Raw genomic sequence first — 22,095 nt, forward strand, 5'->3', positions numbered from 1 at the left:
CAATTATAATATTTTCTACCCAAAGAGCCATTTTGCATATTGAGGATCCATCAAATCTCCACATTGCAGTAAGCACCTTCTGTTTTCAAGTTAACATGAAATGTCGGAGACGGTAAAGTCCTATGATGACGTTTTTAGTTTTTGCTTTTCCTACTTCTCTGATAAGTTACAAGAAGCTGGACAGCCTCCCCAGGGAGGCTGGCAGGGACAATGGCTTCCCATGCCGATGGAGCAAGGAGCAGCTCTAAGGAAGAAGGCACCCGGTGATTATAAAACTCTGTTCTTGGTAACCTTTCAAAAATGGAGTGGCACAATTACCAATCCTTGTTTTTTGAGATTTGGGATCTGTATAGAGGTGGGGCCCGTGTGGGCCACGTATAATGCTCTGCAGGTGGTGACCTCCAGCATCACACGGAGGGTCAGAGACCACGGGTCATCTCTGATCGTGGCCTGCTTGCTCTCTTTGCATGTAAGAAGGTTTGGGTGCATGTGTCACCCCACTGTCCTCTCAAACAGGAAAAAAACAAACCACTCTGATACCTCAAAATCTCTCCGTTTCTCGTAAATGGGGATGATGAGTTTATAGATGTCAGCAATTAGCTCATAGCGTTCAGCCTTCCAGAGTCCATCTGCACACTGCTCTAGAAGCTCCATGAGCACATCCTGATCAAAAAAGAAGGCCACCGGTCAGAAAAGAGTGTTATAGGAAACATGACATTGTATTCTTTGCAGAATGCTTAACCAATTAAGATGGTTAGGAGGAAAATGTCAAAATACATTATTTCTAAACACAAACTTCCACACTTGTAGTAAATAGCTCATCACTATGTTCTTTTTTAATTAGCCATTTTTCAATCATTTACAAGCAGAAATGAAGGGTCACACTGTATGCCTGTGTAATAGTTATATACCACAGGGAAAAAACAGACACTGATAGCTTCACACAGGCTCTCAATTTGTGTTAGTTCTATTTTTATAATTATAATTTAGAAAATTTTTTTTCCTGGGGCACCTGGGTGGCTCAGTTGGTTGGGGTCTGACTCTTGATTTTGGCTTAGATCATGATCTCAGGGTCATGGGATTGAGCCCTCCGTTGGGCTCCGTGCTCGGTGGGGAGCCTACTTGAGATTCTCTCTCTCCCTCTCCCCCTCCTCCCTGCTCTCTCTCTCTCTAAAGTAAATAAACAAATCTTAAAAAAAAAAAAAGGAAATATTTTTTTTTCCTTTCTGAGAAACAATGACAATGCTGAGACATGAAATTACTAAGTGTGACTTCAACCCAAGTTAAGCATCTCAGAGCAATTTAGTGATGGCACATGGTAGGCATGACGCCTGCCTCACCAACAACCTTTCCTCCTTTCCTTGGAGGTTTCTATCTACTGAAGTTTGGGTAGTCACCCAGCCTCTATTAAAGTCCTTGGACTCTGGAGGAGCTAACACTTTCCATGACTCAGGGGTTGGGGCACGTGGCTCAGGTGTAAACTAATCAGCATAAATCTATTTCCTGGCCACAGTCATTGTTTCATCATCCGTGGACATGTGACCTAAATGGGCCAATCAGGGTGAATTTTAGGACCCTGTCCTGGAAGGCTGGGACAGAAGTGTTCTCATCAGCCCAGACATGACAGGCAGCAAGGAACCTGACTGGGGCTGACATCCTGAGAGCCAGGCAGGGGCCCATGTGCCTTAGTAACAGTGGAAAGCTCCCCCTCCTTCCCAAAGCAACTGTATCATGGATAACTGTTAAACATTCACACTGATTGCTGTCAATCTTTCTGGAATTTCCTAATTGAAGCCAATTTACTCGACCTTTATTGTTTAAGCCTATTTGAGTGGGGTTTCATTAATGCCATTGAGCAAATTTTCGTGTGCTTCTCTGTCATCTCTATAGCTTTGGCAAAGTGTCCAATCGTTGGCTCATTTTTCTACTGGGCTGTTTAATGAGTTTTGAGAGTTCTTTACATATTTTGAATAAAAGTCCTTTTTTTTAATTATTATTATTTTTTAAGATTTTATTTATTTGCGAGAGAGAGAATGAGAGACAGAGAGCATGAGAGGGAGGAGGGTCAGAGGGAGAAGCAGACTCCCCGCTGAGTAGGGAGCCCAATGCGGGACTCGATCCCGGGACTCCAGGATCATGACCTGAGCCGAAGGCAGTCGCTTAACCAACTGAGCCACCCAGGCGCCCTGAATAAAAGTCCTTTACCAGACACATGGTTTGTAATTTTCTCCCAACCTGTGGTTTGTGTCTGGATTTTCTTAACAGTGTCTTTTGAAGAGGAGAAGTTTTTAATTCTGATGAAGTTTAATTTATCAAGTTTTTATTTTCTGGGTTGTGATTTACATACTGAAAAAATCTTTAACACAAGTCCACAAAGATTTTCTCCTTATGTTTTCTTCCAGAAGTTTTATAGTTTTACATTTAAGTCTATGATCCATTGAGTAATTTCTGGATATACATAAAGTATGGGTCATTTTTTTAATACGAATGTCTAATTGTTCCAATACCATTTGATGAAGACAATCCTTTCTCCACTGAACTGTCTTTGAATCCTTGTCAAAAATCGGGGGGGCGGGAGATGGGGTAACGGGTGATGGACATTAAGGAGGGCACGTGATGTAATGAGCACTGGGTGTTATATAAGACTGATTATCACTGAATCACTGAACTCTACCTCTGAAACTAATAATATACCATGTGTTAATTAATTAAATTTAAAAAAGAAAAAAGACAAGGGAAGTGTTAAAAAATGATCTTCTCTAGGTATCAAATATACTATGTGCTCTACTAAAGCAAAGAAAATAAATTATATTATCTGAATGACTGGGAAAAAAACTCATCTGAACCATATGTGTGTGGGTCTATTTCTGGCTTCTCTATTTTGTTCTAATGATAGAGATGTCTAACCTTGTGCCAATACCACCCTGTTTGGATTACTACTCCAGCTTTACAGAAGGGTGTCTCCACAGTGACACTAATGATATGTTGAGCCACACAACTCTTTGTTCTGGAGTCTGTCCTGTGCACTACAGAATGTTTAGCAGCATCCTCAGCCTCTACGACTAGATGCCAGGAGCAGTACCTTCTCCCTTCCCCCTTTCCCCAAACTGTGACATTAAAAAACCATTTCCAGACCAAAAGTTCCCTGGGAGATGGGGGCAAAATTACTCCAATTGAGAACCAATGCTTCACAATAACCTTAAAAGTCAGATGGCGTGACTCTTCGAACTTTTCCAAAACTGTTTTGGCTAGTCTACTTCCTTTGCAATTTTCCATATAAATTTTAGAATTCATTTTGTCAATTTCTACCAAAACTCCAGAAGGGACTTTGATCAGAACTCTCTGAATCTGTCAATCAGTTTTAATAATATAGTGATTATATTAATTGGTTTTCTAATGTTGAACCAACAGTGCATTCCCAGGGTAAACTCCACTTGGTCATGGTTTATTTTTCTTGTTTATATTTTGTTAGATTAAATCCACTAATATATCTTTTAAGGCTAGTTGCCTTTAAACATGTTTGTATCCTCTATTATACTGTAAATGAAGGACAGGACCTTTGCTTTTCATTCCTAACCTAATGTTTCATTACAGGCCTAATGCTTACAGTTTATAGATCCAAAGAAAATAAATATATACATATTTTTTAAGTAGGCTACACACCCAGTGTGGAGCCCAATGCGGGGCTTGAATTCATGACCCTGAGATCAAGACCTGAGGTGAGATCAAGAGTCAGACGCTTAACCGACCGAGCCACCTAGGCCCCTCAAAGATAAACATTTCTAAAGCAGTTGTCAATCAATTTGTCAGAAAATAGTGACTTAAAAAAAAACATCTTTAAAGCAAGGCATTTAACTTTTATGTCATGTTTACAACATACAAATCATAAAACCGCCATCAGTGTAACTAAACTCTGAGCCAATACTTATAAAGAGGTATACCAGTTGTCTCACACTTTTATTGCAGGTCTTTTAAGTGCAAACACTAAACATTACATAGTAACTACTGTAACAGCTATAGAGAAAGAAGAAATCAGGAAAGGTTCTAATACCATCTCTTCTTGTGCATTTGTATTATAAAGACATACATCTTTTTTAGTTTTGTCTCAAATCTTTTCCAATGAGAGAATCTGCCCAAGCTAAGCATGACAAATTCTCACACTCCTCTGATTATAAAAAGCTAGATAAAAGCATACAAATAAAACCTGTATAATGTCAGTATCAATATATTTACCTTTCCATATTAGTAAAACTGGTGATATAATAAAGGTCTAACCTAATTTGGTGGTCATGAGGATCAAATAAAATTTTACCCATCAAAATGCTCTGAAAACTATAAATACTATGTGGTTAAATTCACAGGCCAATTAAATAAATCTCTCCTGTTTCAATCTTCGCTTTCTACTTTGTAGTGATTTTTAAAACTGGTATCTTACTTCCACTGGGCTATGTAATATCCCATAGTGCCACCCACATATTTGGTGGTTAGGAATTTCTTGGAGGAATGAATTAGTCTGCATTTTTCTTAGTAATATAACAATATTATTCATAGCTGCCCTTTGCTGTTGGGAAGCGAGTGAACAGTCCTTTTATCAAAGTCTTGCATTCCTCACACACCTTAGGTCAAAGACGTTGCTACTGGGTAGTTTTTGAGCATCTTCCTTCCCAGTGGTGCTGAGGGACTACAGGTAGAGGTGGAAGAATTCTGGAAGGCTCAATTCCCCATCAGGGATGAGGACAGGTACACCCAAAGCATTCTTCTGATAATGGAAGTCAAATGGAACTTTACCCATTTTAAAACTGTCCTTGTTTAACTTACAGACTACTCATTTGGCCCCTTTTCTCAATATTGGGCTTTGTTCAAAGAGAAATGTAAACTTTCTATAAAAAATTATAATTGGTTCCACTAGTATAGGATAATCCACACTACAGGTGTGAATACACAGTGATGACACCCTGTTTGTGGACGGGACCGGAGACACCTACAGATTCTTAATTCCACGTTGTAGCAGTTACAGCACAATAAGCATCTAGAGTCGTTTTAATGTAATCTCACAGAAAATTAAAAATTCTTCTCAAAGATTTATAAAAGTTATAACTAGGCATAGTCACTACCACATTGTTAACCTCTTTCCTTCATTCATTCACACATTTTACCAAGCATCTACTATGTGCAAGGCACTGTGTTTGACATTGGGTTATAAAGCAAATTTATATAAATAAAATTAAGTTTCTATAATTTATAAAAATGGTTCTATTTCTATAAATGTGGAAGGCAGGTTTTAGATGGTTTATTAGGCTATGCCACATAAATGAAATTTGTTTTGAGGAGGAGGCCTTCAAAGACACACAGAGGTTATCCTTCAGAGCAGCCAGAACTGATATACTAGAGACTCATGACCACCAACTGTAAGACGTGAGGTACATGTTAAGATACCAAGGACGAGGAAAACAGTGATTTCAAATACGTGCCCAAACTGCAAGTCACAAGGGCAGATGCTCTGAATTGACAGCAGTAGGGATTTATTTATTTAACAGTAGTCAGTGTGTCTCTGGGTGAGTACTGGAGAGGCCAATGATCAGTGAATAAAAAGCACTTCCTGCTCTCAAAGAGTCCAGTATGAAGACTGATCCATAAAGAGATTATAAAAAATGCTGGTAAGTGCCGATAAAGAAACATGCAGGCAATCAGGGATGCAGACAGGAACGGCATCCATCTAGTAATGTGGGAAAGGAGAGACACACAGTGTTCTAGAAAGTGGTGACTGAGTCTTAAAAGTGCTCAGGAGTTAGTAAGGCGAAGGTGAAAGGTGGCAGTAGAAAGGAAGAGAGGGGAGACATTCCAGGGAGAGGGAAGAGCAGGGGCAAAAGATTCAGGGGCAGAGGGCAGCATGGTGGGTGAGGAATTTACAAGTAGTCTGAGGGGTTATTCAGAGCATAAAATCTGAATCCCAGTGAGTGGCAAGAGATGAGGCTGGCATGGGATGGTAGTGTGGAAAGGATTTACAGAGACTAAATAGCTATACTCAAAGTTTTCTATGTCAAAAATAAATTAGTTAAATGTAGATAACTTTGAGATATGAAAATACATATAGGCATATGTCAACTACTACAATGATGAAGTATTCAATAAGGAAGATGTTATTTGATTTTGAAATGATCTTCTGTCTATTCATGTAAGGTATCCTTAACAGCAGCCTTTCAGGTATATTTTAAATGGCCCTAGATTTAGACACTTAATATATATTAAATAGAATTTATGGGCCAAATGCCCCAAATTGGCAGTCTACTACTCTTACTCTCGTTCAGTCAAACCAGAAACATGTGAAAAGTTTAATAACAATGAAACCTGAATTCAAGTAGCCTATCAATACTATAGGCAACTGAGTTAATTGTGGAAAAATCTGTCATATTTCGTTCAGAAAGATGGACTTTGACCAGGGAAACTCCTCCAGAATGGTTGGAAAACATTTGATAAAGCCAACAGAGCTTAGTAAATAACTGAAATAAGTATCACAATTTTATGGCAATCAGGAATTAGGAAATAACACATCATCAACTTTTATATGCTACTGGACGTTATTTTATCTTTTTTTCTGATTCAGGAGGCAGATCTATAGTTTATCAGTCTGATATCAGTTATTATTATAAAGAAATGATAATATATACTACAAAAAGCAATGTCTGTATAGATTTTACTCAAAAACAAACTAAGGGGCGCCTGGGTGGCTCAGTCAGTTAAGTGTCTGACTCTTGGTTTCGGCTCAGGTCATGATCTCATGGATCGTGGGATAGAGTCCCACATCAGGCTCTATGCTCAGCAGGGAGTCTGCTTGAAGAGTCACTCCCTCTGCCCCTCCTCCACTCTCTCTCTCAAATACATAAATCTTAAAAAAAAAACAACAACAACTAAAAATAGCTTCTATAAGAGCCCTCTCATAAAAGTAGAGAGTATGGATTACTGAACACCAAAGTTTAATTTAGTAAGGTAAATTATTCAGGCTAATGTCAACTCTATATATACCTAGACATTTAGAGCTGGTGCATCAAGTAAGAATTCTTTGAACAGAAATAACAAGTAAAAGAAAAAAAAGAAAGAACCAGTAATCACAGTTCAGTTTGAGAGACCATACGTCAACACAAAATTATAGAGTCATAGGAACTATGACGTCATAGTAACTAAACACTGGGGCATATATGAATGATATTCTCAGCAGAAATTCCATGTATTAATTTACTTAGAATTCCCACCAATCACCGCACCTGAAAATCAGAGCTAATCCAGACAATGGTCAGATAGTGATAACCTTGAACGGTGGTTATACAGAAAGCTTGATGGTTTTATCACCTTGCTTAAAATTTAAATGCCAAGATACATCTTCTAAATTGCCAATACATGAAAAGAACAGTAAGTAATTACTGGTTGGAAAAAAAAACCCTCGATGAACTTTATGCATCTGGAAAGCTCACATTTTATGCTATCAGACTGAGCTTAAAAAGATCTCAGTGCACCAAGCTCATGAGCAACTGAGACAACTGTTTAAAATGTAATTAGCCAGTTCCATTTTTCAGTGTGCCCCAGAGATGCGACTGAGGTCACTGGGCACCTGTCTGTGGGAATAGCACACGCTAATGTCGTATATGGGCGTGTATGTGTGTGCACAAAAACACTTATAGGAGCCTGTATATGTTCAGGGTATTTGAAAATTTTTATTTAAATGCCGATTTTTCCATCTAGCATTGATTAATCTAACCTACTTATGAAGCTAGATGTTGTCCCTGTTATCTGCCATTTAGAAATAATGTAAACGGGGATGCCTGGGTGGCTCAGTCAGTTAAGCATCTGTCTTCGGCTCAGGTCATGATCCCAGGGTTCTGGGATCGAGCCCCGCATTGGGCTCTCTGCTCCGCGGGAAGCCTGCTTCTCCCTCTCCTCCCCGCTTGTGCTCTCTCTCCCTGTCTCTGACAAATAAATAAATAAAATCTTAAAAAAAAAAAAATAACATAAATGTGTGACCAGGCTTGGGCAATGGCATACTTTATGGCCTAATTCACATGGCCACCATATTATTGTTTCTCAAGATAGAGTTGAAAACCCTTTGCAGCAAAATAATCACTTGTGATGCTTAAAATACAGATTCCCAGGTACCACACTCAACCAACTGAATCTGGGGACTGGCAGAGTGGGAAGACTGGAAATCTGTATCTGTAACAGGAATCTAAGTAATTTCTAACTAAGCATACTAAAATTTGAGGACTACTGAACCAGGTGATGCTTCCTGAGGCAGGCACATCACTTATATAACCCCAAGCTACCACATGGAACACAGCTAGTTTATGGAATGAATCAATATATGTAAATACAGAAATTTCCAGGTCACAAAGAACTCAGACAACTTCCAATTCAAACTGTAAGGGACCGTGGTTTTGGTGTTTCTCCTCACTGGGAAGAAAGCGCTGCATGCAGTATAGTGTGCTAGGGCAGAGACCACACTGTGCTCACATTTCTACCTCCAGCACCTAGTTCAGTGCTAAGGAAGCTCAGTAAATATTTGCAAAATGAAGCGGGCCAGTAAGTCCTGGTATGAGCCAAGGGTAGACCAGTTAGACCAGTCCATGGGCGAAGTTCACTAGTCCCTACTGCAGTGACGTGCATGACCACAAAAGTGCCTCCATGGATATTGATTTGGGGGTTGTAAAGAAATTTTGGCAAGTGGGCAAATAGTGAGCATGGACTATATTTTCTATTTCCCCTTCCAAAGTCCCTCCTGACCCGTCCTTCCTAGCTCTGGGCTTTGGGAGGTTGATGCACCAGGACTGCTGGCCTGCAGGCTGCACTGCCTGTCCTCTGGCTCCTGGCTGAGTTCAGCCAATGGATGGTCCAGTAGGAGCCTGGAGGGCAGGCGGAGAGTGAGGATGGGGTGGCTACGCACATGTCCCTCCCTGCCAGGGTATGGGACTGAGCTCTCCCCTACAACCTGTCAGGTGGCCCCCCTGTGGAGTTTCTCCCTCCCCCCTCCCCTAGCCCACAGGGTGAGAGGTGGTACCCCAGATGTTGCTAACCTCGAGGGTACTGCAATATTACTTGTTGGTTTCCCTATACCCTGTGCAAACTTTTTCAAAGTAGTCCATTTATTAGCCTTTCTTCAATGTCCCGAGTGTGCTGCCTATTTCTACATGGGATCCTGAGGGAGGAATCTCAAAACTTCATAGGCTGTGTGGAGTTTTGACACACAGGGGACTCAGAATTCTTCAATCTGCACAGGCTCTAACTTGCATAACAGAATTGTAAATAGGAATGGGATGTTTCTTTTTATCTAATCAAAAGCATCTGGGAGGCAGTCTGCTCTTTAGATCAGAGTCAGGGAAGATGAACCGTGATCAATAAAAACCCATCTGAGGTCTGCTGCTAGGAGAATTGTGTGTTCTTAATGCAGCTCCACGAAAATCATGTTAGGAGCACACAAGGCATTTAAGTACATCTAATAATGCAGATTAAAAGGGCAATGATTTTTATTAAGCTGTGTTACACACCTATTCCTTTCAGCTTTCTCCAAAACTCTTTCTGGGAGAGAGACGTTCAACTTCCTCTTTTTCTTGAAACATCCTGATAGTCAAAGCAAAAATGTAGGTGGCAATTTCTGCTTTCCTGGCTTTTGGAACATGTTCTTCTTTCAACTCCCAGCTAGTTTGAATCTTGACATGCAGGGGTTGCTTAGGACTTTATAATCCCACCGTGTCATATCCTAATCGTTACAGATCGTCGCGTACTATGGACCTTGTTAAACATTTACCAACTTTATGCTTCAAGGACAGGGTGGAAAATCCATATTCTGGAAATCACTGATAAAGTTACCCCTCTCACATGTTTAGTTATCACTCAGGCTGGGTGCCATTCACAAATTTCCTCAATAAAGCCTGAGCTTGATTTCCTCAGCTGATTCTCTAGCCTACAGTGATTACTCCAGCCTATTACTTCATTTTATCATCCCCACAGGACAGGTTACTGAGAACTGTTTACTTTCAAACCTTTAGTTGTTCTTGGCACCACTGCTTTCCTTATCAAATTCTAAACAAAATGCTGTACTCCAGAGGTCTGTCTAGGTACCGGGTTGGACAAGGGTGGTTTCTGCAAGGAGACAATACATTTGAGCCTCTTCTCAGAGAAAACCCAGTCACACTCGCCTTGAAGTTCAAGGCCAAGAGTGTGCAAGCCTTATTGTCTCAGTGACAGGTTTCACACTTCAGAGCAAAAATTAAAAATTACCATCTGCCCAGGCGTTTCAAGGTAGAGAGACAGCTGAACTGTCAATGCCATGTAATAATTGTTTTTTTTCCTTTGGGATTCCTAGAAAACTTTACCATGGTTAAAATTACTTTAATATTTAAATGTGAACTGCACTCCATATATTATCCTTCTTTCTCATGTTTACTTTTTGATTTAGAAGGTCATTTGAGACTAGACAATTTATGACAGTGGTTCTTAAATTATGGCGGCTTAAGACCCCTTTATATATATACATATATATATAATTAAAATTATTGAGAACTCCTTAAAAATTACTGAGAACTTTTATGTATATGGGTGTTATCTCTCCATATGTATAATATTAGGAATGGCAACTGGAAAATGCTAAAAGATTTATTAATCTAATTAAGATAATAATAAATTTATTACATGTTAATGAAAAAATAATGAAACATATAACATTTTCCTCCCCCCAAAAAATGAGGGAAAAGAGTAGCACTGTTTTACATTTTTGCAACTCCCTTTAATGTCTGACATCATAGGAGAAACCCGCATTCTCATACCTGCTTCTGCATTCAATCTGTTCAACATGCTCCTTTGGATGATGTATACAAAGCAAGTCCAGCTTCACACAGACATTCGGTTGGAAAAGGAGGGACCTCAAAGACCTCCTGAAAGGGTCTCAGGGACCCCAAGGCTTCCTGAACCACACTTTGAACTGATTCTCGGACTGGTTAATGTCAGGGAGGATGTGTGTTCGTGGCCCTACTTACTGGCAAGAGCATGATTAGAAGTCATAGTAGTAACTGTAGGACCTCCACCTCATAAAAACAAGTACAACAGAGGCAGAAGACATTTACTTCTTTCTCTGTTCTTTCTCTCCACACGAAGAAACAGACAATTTTATTTTTCTTTTTTAAAAGACAGGCAGGATCAACAAGCTTCCCTTGACTGTTCCATTCGGCTCTGAGCTGAGGGGAGGCAGGTGCACAGGGAAAGCCCTTTGACGGACAGTGACCGAAGAGGAAACTCAGGGAACATAGGCAGACAGCTGGCGTTTGTTCCAATTCCTCGCTTTATTTTAAAGCTTTCTGGTTCTCAGTAAGTGGCTGCAAGGTAATCCTGTTTTGGCAAGAGTGGGGCAGGAACTGCCACAGCGATCTAACACTGAACCTTCTGCTCTCTACTGGGGGGGGAGGGGTAGGGTGTTCCGAGTCTCACCGAGGGTGAGAAGACTCTGGGCTGAGGCACGCAAGTGAGGCCGCGAACTGGGCCGCTCTGAGCCCCTGAGCCCAGTCTGGCCTCTCATGGCTCTGCGTGTCTACAGACACAGGGGAGAGGTCAGGTGGGGGACACTGATTTAAAAGTCTGAGTGGTCGGTTAGTTCAGTTGGTTAGAGTATGATGCTAATAAAAGATTAAAATAGCAATAAAACCCATGAGCTGGAGAAATTAATGGCTGGAAAGAATGAGAAACCTTATGGTCAAGATACTAGACCTTGGGGCACCTGGGTGGCTCAGTCCGTTAGGTGTCTGCCTTCGGCTCAGGTCATGATCCCAGGATCCTGGGATCGAGCCCCGCATCGGGCTCCTTGCTCAGCGGGGAGCCTGCTTCTCCCTCTCCCTCTGCCTGCTGCTCTCCCAGCTTGTGCTGTCAACTAAATAAATATTAAAAAAAATTAAAAAAAAAAAAAAAAGATACTAGACCTTTTCCCACACGTGTTTGAGCTCTTAGCCTCACCTCGCTCCTAACTAGCTCCTCAAACTGTCTTTCCAGAGAAAGGGGGATGGCAGAGCTATCACTGCTCTGTTTCAGCTGTCTGGAGTGTTAGTCTAGTCCGAGCGAAATGGGCAGCGGCAGCTGCTGAGAGAAAACCACTGTGTGATGTGCTAGCAGAGCACAGCCGCCCCCGAGATACTCACGGACTGAAGACCCCCGCCAGCCGAGGCGCTCACCTCGTTGAAATGGACATCCTGCATTCCGACGTCTTCCATCATGGAGGCCTCCTCGTCTATGTTTGGGGTAATCACCCTGAATGCTGTGCATCCTTGTCTAAACATGCCTAGAATGGACATAGCAGGGGAGAGAGCCAGTCAGTAACCCGTAAGTGGACGGACTCTGAGGGTTCTTCCTGCCGCCATGTTTCTGTGTTGAAGGAGACAACGAACTCTGAAGTCTCTTATGTCTCAGGCCACTGTTCTCACAGGGAGCCACTGTGTGCTTCTCTTCATTTGCTTCCTCATACCTAGCGTTCTCCTCCCTCAGTTCTTTCCTCATTCTTTTAATTTCTCACCACCTTTATTAAAATGTATGCAACCTTTAAATAAACTATAAATAAACTGAAACAGGGACTGGATCCAAATTAGTAGTTTTTTAAAATAACAACAGTAATTTGATTTGGTACAGTGACCCATGCTCAGATACCAAGAAAAATAAAGCCAAAGCCAATCAAAGAGAAACATGACTCAAACAGAACTGTTTCCTTCAAGTTGTCACCTCTCCCACTGTGGCTGAGGGTAACCCAGAACTCAGATGAGAACTTGCTCTTCTCCTTCATGGAGCAGTCTGCCAAGAGGTAACTCACCAGCTGCAGCCATGAGCTGAGAGGCTGTTAGCTGGTTCCATATCTGCTGCCTGAGGGGTAAGGATGGGCCTCTTGTCCTCCCACAACCGAAGAGCAGGAGCACCGGCAGCATGAATACTGCAGAGGCCTAAGTACTCTAATTCTCTAGGGGAAATCGTATAAGGTTGGAGCTGGGATAAATAACCGGGATAAGGATAAACCCTTGGGGCATCTGGGTGGTTCAGATGGTTAAGTGCCTGCCTTCAGCTTGGCTCATGGTCCCAGGGTCCTGGGATCGAGCCCACACTGGGCTCCCTGCTCGGCCTGCTTCTCCCTCTCCCTCAGGTGTTCCCCCTGCTTGTGTTCTTTCTCTTTTTCTGTCACATAAATAAATAAAATTTTTAAAAAAAAAATGATAAACCCCTTAAGCAATAATGGCCCATTTGGGGCCTTCACTCATCTTGGAGTCACTGGGGAAAAGTCATATGTCAGTTAGACAATGTCAGCTGGGCAAAAACGATCAAGTACAGAAGGACTTGGAACGTCCTGCTACTCTATTTTGAGGTCACTGTTTACAATAAAGCAAAACAGAACCCAAAACTTGAATTGAGACCTCCCATATTTTGGGAAAAAGAGGAACACAGAGTATTTTGAAACCACGACTTGAAAGAGTAGATTTGTGGAGAAAGGGGAACCCTCTTACACTGCTGGTGGGAATGCAAGCTGGTACAGCCACTAAGAAAAACAGTATGGAGTTTCCTCAAGATGTTAATAATAGAGCTACCCTATGACCCAGCAACTGCACTACTAGGTATTTACCCCAAAGATACAGACGTGAGGAAAAAAAAGGGCATGTGCACCCCAATGTTCATAGCAGCAATGTCCACAAGGAGCCGAGATGCCCTTTAACAGATGAATGGATAAAGAAGATGTGGTACATATACACAGTGGAATACTATTCAGCCATCAGAAATGATGAACACCCACCATTTGCATTGACATGGATGGAATTGGAGGGGATTATGTTAAGTGAAGTAAGTCAAGCAGAAAAAGACAATTATCATATGGTTTCACTCATGTGGAACATAAGTAACAGCATGGAGGACCATAGGGGAAGGGAGGGAAATCCAAAGGGGGAGAAATCAGAGAGGGAGATGAACCATGAGAGATTATGGACCCCGGGAAACAATCTGGGGGTTTCAGAGGGGAGGAGGGTGGGAGGAGGGGGTTAACAGGGTGATGGGCATTAAGGAGGGCATGTGCTGTGATGAGCACTGGGTGTTATACTTAACTAATGAATCATTTAACGCTACATCAAAAACTAATTTTGTATGATACAGTGGCTAACTGAACGTAATAATAATTTTAAAAAAAGTAGATTTGTGAAGGCAGAGATTCTTCTGCTGCACAATGGTCAAAGTTTCCAAGCCTTGAGAGAAAAGATTCCCGTGACAAGTATTAATCTAGGAGCTTGAGGATACATTAACATACAAAAAAGCAAAATTATAGAAGCCAACCCCCCAGGTTTCTGGGTAGAGAGTATATTTAAAATATACGCCTCAGCTCCAGTGAAGTAACTACAAGGGTGGCCCAAGCGCTTCCTCTCCTTGCATAGGAACATGTGCCATGGAAATGGAGAGAAAAAGAAGGAAGGAGAGCCAAGTCTATCCATGCAGAGTTGCAAAGGAAAATCCCCACACCTCTAAGTGTCAGGTGGATGGGGCAGCTGGGGCCCTGGGGGCCGGGCCCACCCTCAGGCTCACCTCCCCGGCGCCTCCTCTGGCAGGTGCTGTGGCTGGAGGGGAAGAGGGGCAGCTCCGGACGGAGGGCTATGTCTGCTTCTAAACACGAGGAAATGTATTACCTGACAAAAGGTCTCAACAGCAAATCATGCTAGTAGCAAGAGAATATGGAAACCCTCTTCAATTTCTTTTTCTTTTGGGCTCTGATGTATGACAAGCCTAGATTCCCTTCAATTCCATCCTAATAGCCAGCTGGACTAGAAATACAGAAATTCCCTGGCCCTGGCGTCTGACTTTATACTATTTCTCACTTTGCAAACGGACTTCTTGTAAGTACGCTCCAGGACACAGGCACGCATGAGCAGCTTTTCTAAAATCTCTTAATTTCGAAATGGAAATGAGCAACTGGTGTTTAACCAAAAGAACCCATGAAAGAATTCATGGACTGCTCAACTGGGAACAAACATATAATGCACAAAAGAGCGCACTTACACACTCCTGCCCTCTCCTTCCCTGGGGAGGTAAGGTTTCTGGCCAGCGAGGCTGCCTACCCACATAATAAAGCCAATTGGGCTGTGGTTCTAAAAGAACGTTGTCTGATAATGTCCTGTTAAAACTGTCATTTGACTGATAAAACCGTTCCAGTGGGAACTATCTGAAGGGAAAATAAATCTTCTCTCAGCTCAACATTGGCCAGTCAAGGACACCCAGATGCAAAGCTCATTAACTAGTTCTTGCAAGATAGAGCCATTAGTTAAAGGTTACACAGTAACATGCCATCTAGTTTTGTTTTTGATATTGGCACCTCTGCTGTGCCCACCAAGCCAAACCAATGTCTTACCAGTGAATAAAACAATGAACACAGTGCGCGCGCGTGCACACGCACACACACCCCCAAATCCAACCCCCCCACCCCCCACCTCCAAATCTTTCTGAATGGCTCCCACTTGTCTTTGCTGCTTTGTATAGTTTTATATTCATTTCACAAAACACAGGAATCCCTCCTCACCTTTCCGTGTGAGATATTCTGCCACCAGGGCTGTGACATGGACATAACACATCGCTGCCTACAATAAAAGACACGTGCTTCAGAATCACCATGTACAGAGCGCGTCAGAATGCTCCCAGACAGAAATCTAGTGACTGCATGTACTTGTATTAGATCTCAAGGAAACCAGGGTTCCTAAGAGCTGACATCTTACCTTTTGAAAAAACTGGAACAATTCACATAAACTGAAGTTTTGAAATACATTGCAAATTGAGACAAATGGTAGTAAGTTTGCTAAGGCTCATTTCTGTTTAGAATTACTAAATTTTAGTATAAAAGATTAAAAAAAGCATTTTTTTCTTACTATATTGATGATTTCCACATCATTTCTCTTAAGGTAAAAAGAAGACCATTTGAAGAAAAGGCATGTGTCTTTTTAGATTCTGAGAGAACTGCTCAAATTTCAGCAGCTAATAGTTTTCTCTCAGCTTAAAAAAAGATGTAGCAATTGCTTCCCAACATAGAATTCTAAACCAAAATTATAACTTAATGTTAATTAGATAACATTCTAAACACTTTAAAATGAAAGAAAAAAATAAAAAAAATTTTTTTTAATGAAGTTGCCACAGTGGTATAAAAAAGAGCTGTTGGAAATGAACCTGATTCTGATGACTGAGCCCCTGGTTTTTTGTCAGAATGATAGAAAAATTACTCGTAGTAGTAATATGTAATTCACTTTCATTATGCTAATATGTAGTTTAGATTAAATTTACGATCAAACAGAATGGACTTCTTGAATAATCAATACGTAAAAACAGTTACATAAAATTTTCAGATGTAGAACATAACTGTACTAGTTTAGGCAATTACCGAAGTTTAAAAGTAAAATCATGCTTCTTTGGTAATACTGCTGACCATACCTAAATGCTTTAGGCCCAAATCGTAAACAGTTTTCAGAAGAACACAGAACCTGCCATACAGCCCACTGCTTTCCTTAATGTCTCCCCCTTTTACAGATGGTGTCACGAGGCACAGAGGGGTGAAAAATGGGCTCATCACAGCGAGTAAGTGTTGGATTTGTTCTGTCTCTGGGGACAGACCACACACCCAACTCCCTGCCCCCACCCTGTCTGCTTCTGGAAACATGCTCTGTACACGGGCAGCACTCTGAGGCCTACCACATCCACAGATGACAATGGACTACCTCCAAAAGGAAAAAGCAATGTCCTATCATTACTTTAGTAACAGGAACATTAAATTTCATCATAAAAGAGCTGAATTTTAGAACTAGAGAGGAGTTTTAATGCAGAAACGGAGTGCACTTGAATTAGCAGGTGTGTATGTGACCGTGGATGCTTTCTAAGAGCTTTCAAACAATGCTCTCCTGTGACAGAAACATTTCCTTAGAGTGTTGTAAACTGTTGAGATGCTTAGAAGTTGTGAAGCAACCCCAAGCCTAACACTGTTGAAGTATCACTTCTTTCGATTACTGGGAAATTTTTCTTAAAATTGGCTTCTTTTAGTGAATGAGACATAGTTTTCCCAAAAACCCAGCTCAAGAGTCTTGCTGGGCTACCTCAGACAGATCCCCATTCTTGACATGGATCCTGGCCATGCTGTCCAGCCATGTCTTCCTGAGCTCGGGAGTGCTGGCGTAGGACTTGGCCAGACTGTACTGGAGGTCCACCAGCATCTCCGGGTCATTCTCATGCTCCTTCATCTGGGCGGTGGCCATCAGAACTGTGCGTATCCTTTTGGTCAAGTCCTTCACGTCCGAGGAAAAGGTAGTGTGCTAAAACAAGGGTGGAAGAAGGACACATGGCTTTCAGCTGTGTTCTGCCTCTCCACATCCATACTAGATGATGAGGCAGTCTTGAGGGTCACCCACCTTGATGAGCCTGTCACTGTTGGCACAGTTGTTGATGATGGACAGGGACTGCTGGAATCTGGTTCCCCCGATCCCAACAACATCTGCTATCAGCTGGCTGACGGAAATAATGACCTTAGGGACACACAAATGTGAACAAATAATTTCACCTTCAAATGACTCCCCAGACTTGGCTCCTGCCTTCAGTTAGGATGTGCATGCGGACAGGGCAAAGTTTTGAGCACAGATCATTCCAGTGCAGGAAACAGTGTCTGAGTCATCTTTTTCCCTTCCAAGAATCATTTCAGAAGGTGATTTTGCTATCCTTAAGTATTTTGTTTGCATAGCAAAATGCTCATCAGGAAAGTATAGAGGCATGAGAATCAGATAAGCCTGTATCATTTGGATAGTCACTTACTTTCTCTAATAAACAGGGAGACCTTATCATTTACCTCCTTGGTTAACTGGTTTGAATGTATACCCACTAAATATTCAATAAGTAGACTGTCCTTTGCATTTTTTATTAAAACATATACATATTAACTATGCAATGGGGGGGGAATCTGTCTTTATTGGTGTCTGTGATATGCTCTGCCTTTGCCTAGTCACTCAAGCTAAAACATGGATTCCATCTTTATTCCCTCCTTTTCCTTCACCATCCCCAGGTACCATCAATCAATAAGTACTGTCAACTCATTCTCCCCTTCTTCTAACCTTACCATACCTGGTCCAAGACACCATCCTCTCTGGCCTGGATTTGACCATGGTTTCTCCAAAGTCTTTCCAGCTAAGGCCTTGACTCCCTTGATCCATTCTCAGCAACAGTCCAGGCGATCCCTCCAAATATGCAATGACGTCTTCTCAAGTTGTTTTCACCCATATTCTTTACTTTACTGTAAGGACCTTCTCCAGTTCCCTGGACAGGCCCTTCCCCTTGGGCATCCATCGCCTGGAACATGCTCACCCTCCAAACCTGCTAACCCCTATTCAACTTTCACATCTTCTAGAAGCCTCCCTGCCCCAGCCAGATGCCCCTCCCCTCCTCGGTGCACTCGAGTTCCCCTATTACAGCACTGGGGACAGTGTATTGAGAAGAGCTTCGGGGTTTGTCTGTTTTCCAGCAGACTGGAAGTGTGTCCACATGGAGTGTTCACACTCCATGAGGGCCAGGAGAGTGTTCTTTTTTGTTCATGGTTGTATCCATGAATCTTAGCACATAGTTTGCAAACAGTAAGTATTTGTTTAAAAGAGGAATAAACACAGAGATGGAGAAGGCACTCTTACATGAGTTTACAGAAAAAGAGAGCCTACAAAACCACGTAAGACTTTTCATATCTTGCATGGTTCCCAGAGCAGAGCATTTGGGATATTTTGACTCTGGAGAGATTGCAGGTGTGTCAGTATATGGAAGACAGAAAAGAACCACTTGGGGGCGCCTGGGTGGCTCGGCCGGTTAAGAGTCTGCCTTCGGCTCAGGTCGTGACCTTGGGGTCCTGGGATCGGGCCCTGCGCTGGGCTCTCTGCTCAGCAGGGAGTCTGCTTCTCCCTCTGTGCTCACTCTCTCTCAAGTAAATAAATAGAATTTTTTTTTTTTAAAGAACCATTTTGGACTTTCTGTGTTTTACCTAAGATGTCTGCTATGAGGCACCCTCATGCAGATTCTAATAGATGGTGATTCAATGGAATTTCAGTCAGTCCAATATTGAGTCAATATTTAAAAGTCAATTTACCAACGGAAATGCACTTTGGGCCCAAATCTTACAATGTAGAGAACGAAATAAACCAAACCAGTAAATGTGACTTTCCAGTTTTCCATCTCAAGGCCAGATCTTGCCCTACGTACACTGAGGTAAACGGGTAAATGCGACGAAGTCTTCCTGCTAACACAGAATCCCACAGAACACAACTGCGCTGCAGAGTGAACTACACGCACCTGCAAATGTGTGCGGACGAAGGACTTCTTTCCAGTGTAGTCGAAGTTGTTCCTCATGAGGAAGTACAGCAGCTGGGAGGCCTCAGTCCTGATGGAGCTCAGCTTCGAGTTGCAGCCCTTGAGGATCTCGTAGCACAGAGCTGCACACATGTCAGCCCTCCCTTCGTAGAATGTCGAGGGGAACTAGGTGAACGCCAGAGAGCAAGGGCAGGTGAAGATGAGTGCGCCCTTCAACTCCAGGTGCAAAGCAGACAGGATGATCTTCAACGAGGGCTTCCCCTGAGGAAGCAGCTTACCTTATAAATGAATGACCTTAAGGCAGTGAAGACATTTTTTAAAGCTGTTTCAGACTGATGTTTTTGAAGAAAACACAGGTAGACGTCAAAAACTTTTTTCATGAGAGGGTTATGTCCATGGTCAGCCAGGAGCTGGTTCTGAGAACACACAAGGACAGCCTGGTTAGTGAGACACATCAGACACCCCTACTACTCAAAGGTTAAATGTCCCAGGTACTAAGACAACTTATAATTTAAACTCTGCCACGAATCTCCAGGAAAGCACAGAATCCTCATGTAGTACGAATAAACCTGTAACTAAATTTCTGTTTTGGAGAGTTTTTTTTTTATTTTTAAAGAGTTTATTTATTTTATTTAAGAGAGAGAGAAAAGCAAGCACGAGTGGGAGGAGGGGCAGAGAGGGACGGAAAGGACAAGCAGACTCCATGCTGAGCATGGAGCCCAACTCGGGGCTCGATCCCTCGACCCAGAGGTCATGACCTGAGCCAAAATCAAGAGGTGGATGCTTAACCGACTGAGCCACCCAGGTGCCCCTTGTTTTTTCCTATATTAAGGGAGGGACTAATCATAAAACTTCCTAGCAAACCATAACATGGCTTGAAAGGCAAGTGTTCCTCAGTACTGATTTGGCTTCTCTTTATTTTTACTGTATACCAGCAACCAATTCAGAGGGAATCTTTGTGATATCTTAATTCCAACAAAGAAGTGCCCTTACAGGTGTCAGCTGATTAACGGGCTGGAAAAAATATCGAAGTGAGGTATATGAAGTAAGGTCCTCTAAAAGTACGTTTGTGGGGGGCCTGGGTGGCTCAGCCCGTTAAGCGTCTGCCTTCGGCTCAGGTCATGATCCCAGGGTCCTGGGATCGAGTTCCACAGCAGGCTCCTTGCTCAGCAGGAGTCTGCTTCTCCCTCTGCTTCTCCCCCCGCTCCTGCTCTCGCACTCTCAGATAAATGACATCTTTAAAAAAAAAGATAAAATTAAATTTGTTTTTTTCCAGGCTTCTCAGGCACTCTGTTAAGCAATGAATAACCAGACAAGCTTGGTAAGGTGGGAAACATACAGGCTTTGATCAGGCAGCGTTTATCATCTGCACAGGTAAACTGAGTCTTACTATTCTCGTCTGTAAAATGGCGACCCTAGAACTGACCTCGCACAGCCACTGCGATTACGCGAGTCAAGTACAGAAAGCATGTGATGCATACTTGGGTCTGGCTCAGTAAGTGTTGGCTAGCAGGATTTTAACAGGTCATGGGTTTTACTCAACAAAGCAAAACAAGAGGGCCAACAGTTCATACTTCTCACCGTTCGGCCAGATTTTCTCACACCAGCAGTAAATTCATACTAACCCAATGCCTTGTATAAACCTGGTTGCTGAGCTAGAAGCCAGGATGCAGCCACCGTGTCTAAACGTGTGGGACACTACAGAGCTACACCTTCAACTACGCGCAAAGACGTGTGTGTTTGGGAGAGGGCACACGTCTGCATTCTGCACAAGTAGGCAAAGATGATTTTAATAAAAAAAGGTCAGGAGGCCAGTATCTCAAACTGATCTTACAATTGTGCCAAATGACTGGAGATAGCTTATGGCCAAGTAATTCTGTTAAACGGCAAAGTATGGCTAGAGTATGAGTGTTAAGATTTACCTCCTCTTACTTTGGAGAAAAATTTTACTCAAGGGGTAAGTTTTGTTTTCTTAGGTCCAGTGATTCACAGGTGAATGCACAGCTGGTAGGACACCGGGAATTCACAGGGATCTTTATAACATGAATACTGAGGCACAGCACTGAACTTCATCATGTGAAAGAGAAACAATTTAATGAGCAGAAAATGGGACTTAATCAACTGAATATGCTATCATTCTCAACCATGAGCAGCTGTTCACCAACTGGAAAAAAAAGGCTGTTTCCAGTGTTTTGGGAACTGCTTACACGGTTTGTTGTCTGTGAACATTACTTTTCCCAGGGGCCACCGTTCTCCCTAATTATGGCTGGATTAAGGTTTGCGCAGATCTGGATGTGAGCTTTCCTTCTCTCAGCACTATCTGCTGGAGACATCCAGAAGAGACGGTGCGTACAAAAATCACCAGGAGCCCTGGTCTTGCTGTTGAACTGGCCTGTCTCCAAGTTCTTACCCCAGGAGTTAAATTTTCCTTCCTGACTCTCTCTGGTCAAGGTTGTGCTTCCCGTTTTCAGGATTTAGTCTTCTTGGGTTCTGATCCCAAAACCCACTTGCAAGAATGCAGTTAAAATCACTCACACTGGGCGCCTGGGTGGCTCAGTTGGTTAAGCGACTGCCTTCGGCTCAGGTCATGATCCTGGAGTCCCTGGATCGAGTCCCGCATCGGGCTCCCTGCTCGGCAGGGAGTCTGCTTCTCCCTCTGACCCTCCTCCCTCTCATGCTCTCTGTCTCTCATTCTCTCTCTCTCAAATAAATAAATAAAATCTTTAAAAAAAAAAA

At 42.3% G+C, this 22,095-nt stretch overlaps 1 protein-coding gene and 1 long non-coding RNA gene across 23 annotated transcripts in view; both read right to left on the reverse strand.

Annotated features, from left to right (window-relative positions):
• The window catches only part of DOCK9 (dedicator of cytokinesis 9), a 322,858-nt gene that overhangs the window by 66,781 nt on the left and 233,982 nt on the right, over positions 1 to 22,095 (reverse strand). For 8 of the 22 annotated variants that reach the window (XM_081815147.1, XM_081815139.1, XM_081815142.1 and 5 more), the window contains exons 40-46: positions 19,638 to 19,775; positions 19,342 to 19,524; positions 17,430 to 17,543; positions 17,118 to 17,333; positions 15,563 to 15,620; positions 12,204 to 12,310; positions 541 to 663 (exon numbers count right to left, since the gene is read on the reverse strand). In XM_081815147.1, coding sequence (XP_081671273.1) covers positions 541 to 663; positions 12,204 to 12,310; positions 15,563 to 15,620; positions 17,118 to 17,333; positions 17,430 to 17,543; positions 19,342 to 19,524; positions 19,638 to 19,775 — 939 coding nt within the window. Of the gene's footprint in view, positions 1 to 540; positions 664 to 12,170; positions 12,311 to 14,574; positions 14,653 to 15,562; positions 15,621 to 17,117; positions 17,334 to 17,429; positions 17,544 to 19,341; positions 19,525 to 19,637; positions 21,427 to 22,095 lie in introns of those variants that run through there. The other 14 variants (XM_081815151.1, XM_081815133.1, XM_081815135.1 and 11 more) reach the window with 4 other exon arrangements.
• LOC145720696 (uncharacterized) lies at positions 5,252 to 12,164 on the reverse strand. The gene is made up of 2 exons (XR_014143875.1): positions 11,955 to 12,164; positions 5,252 to 11,745 (listed from the first exon to the last, which is right to left on the reverse strand). It is a non-coding gene; the product is annotated as an uncharacterized LOC145720696 (long non-coding RNA).

The sequence above is a fragment of the Leptonychotes weddellii genome, chromosome 3, assembly GCF_054177405.1.
Source record: "Leptonychotes weddellii isolate Sample4059 chromosome 3, ASM5417740v2, whole genome shotgun sequence".
Classification (NCBI taxonomy): domain Eukaryota; kingdom Metazoa; phylum Chordata; class Mammalia; order Carnivora; family Phocidae; genus Leptonychotes; species Leptonychotes weddellii.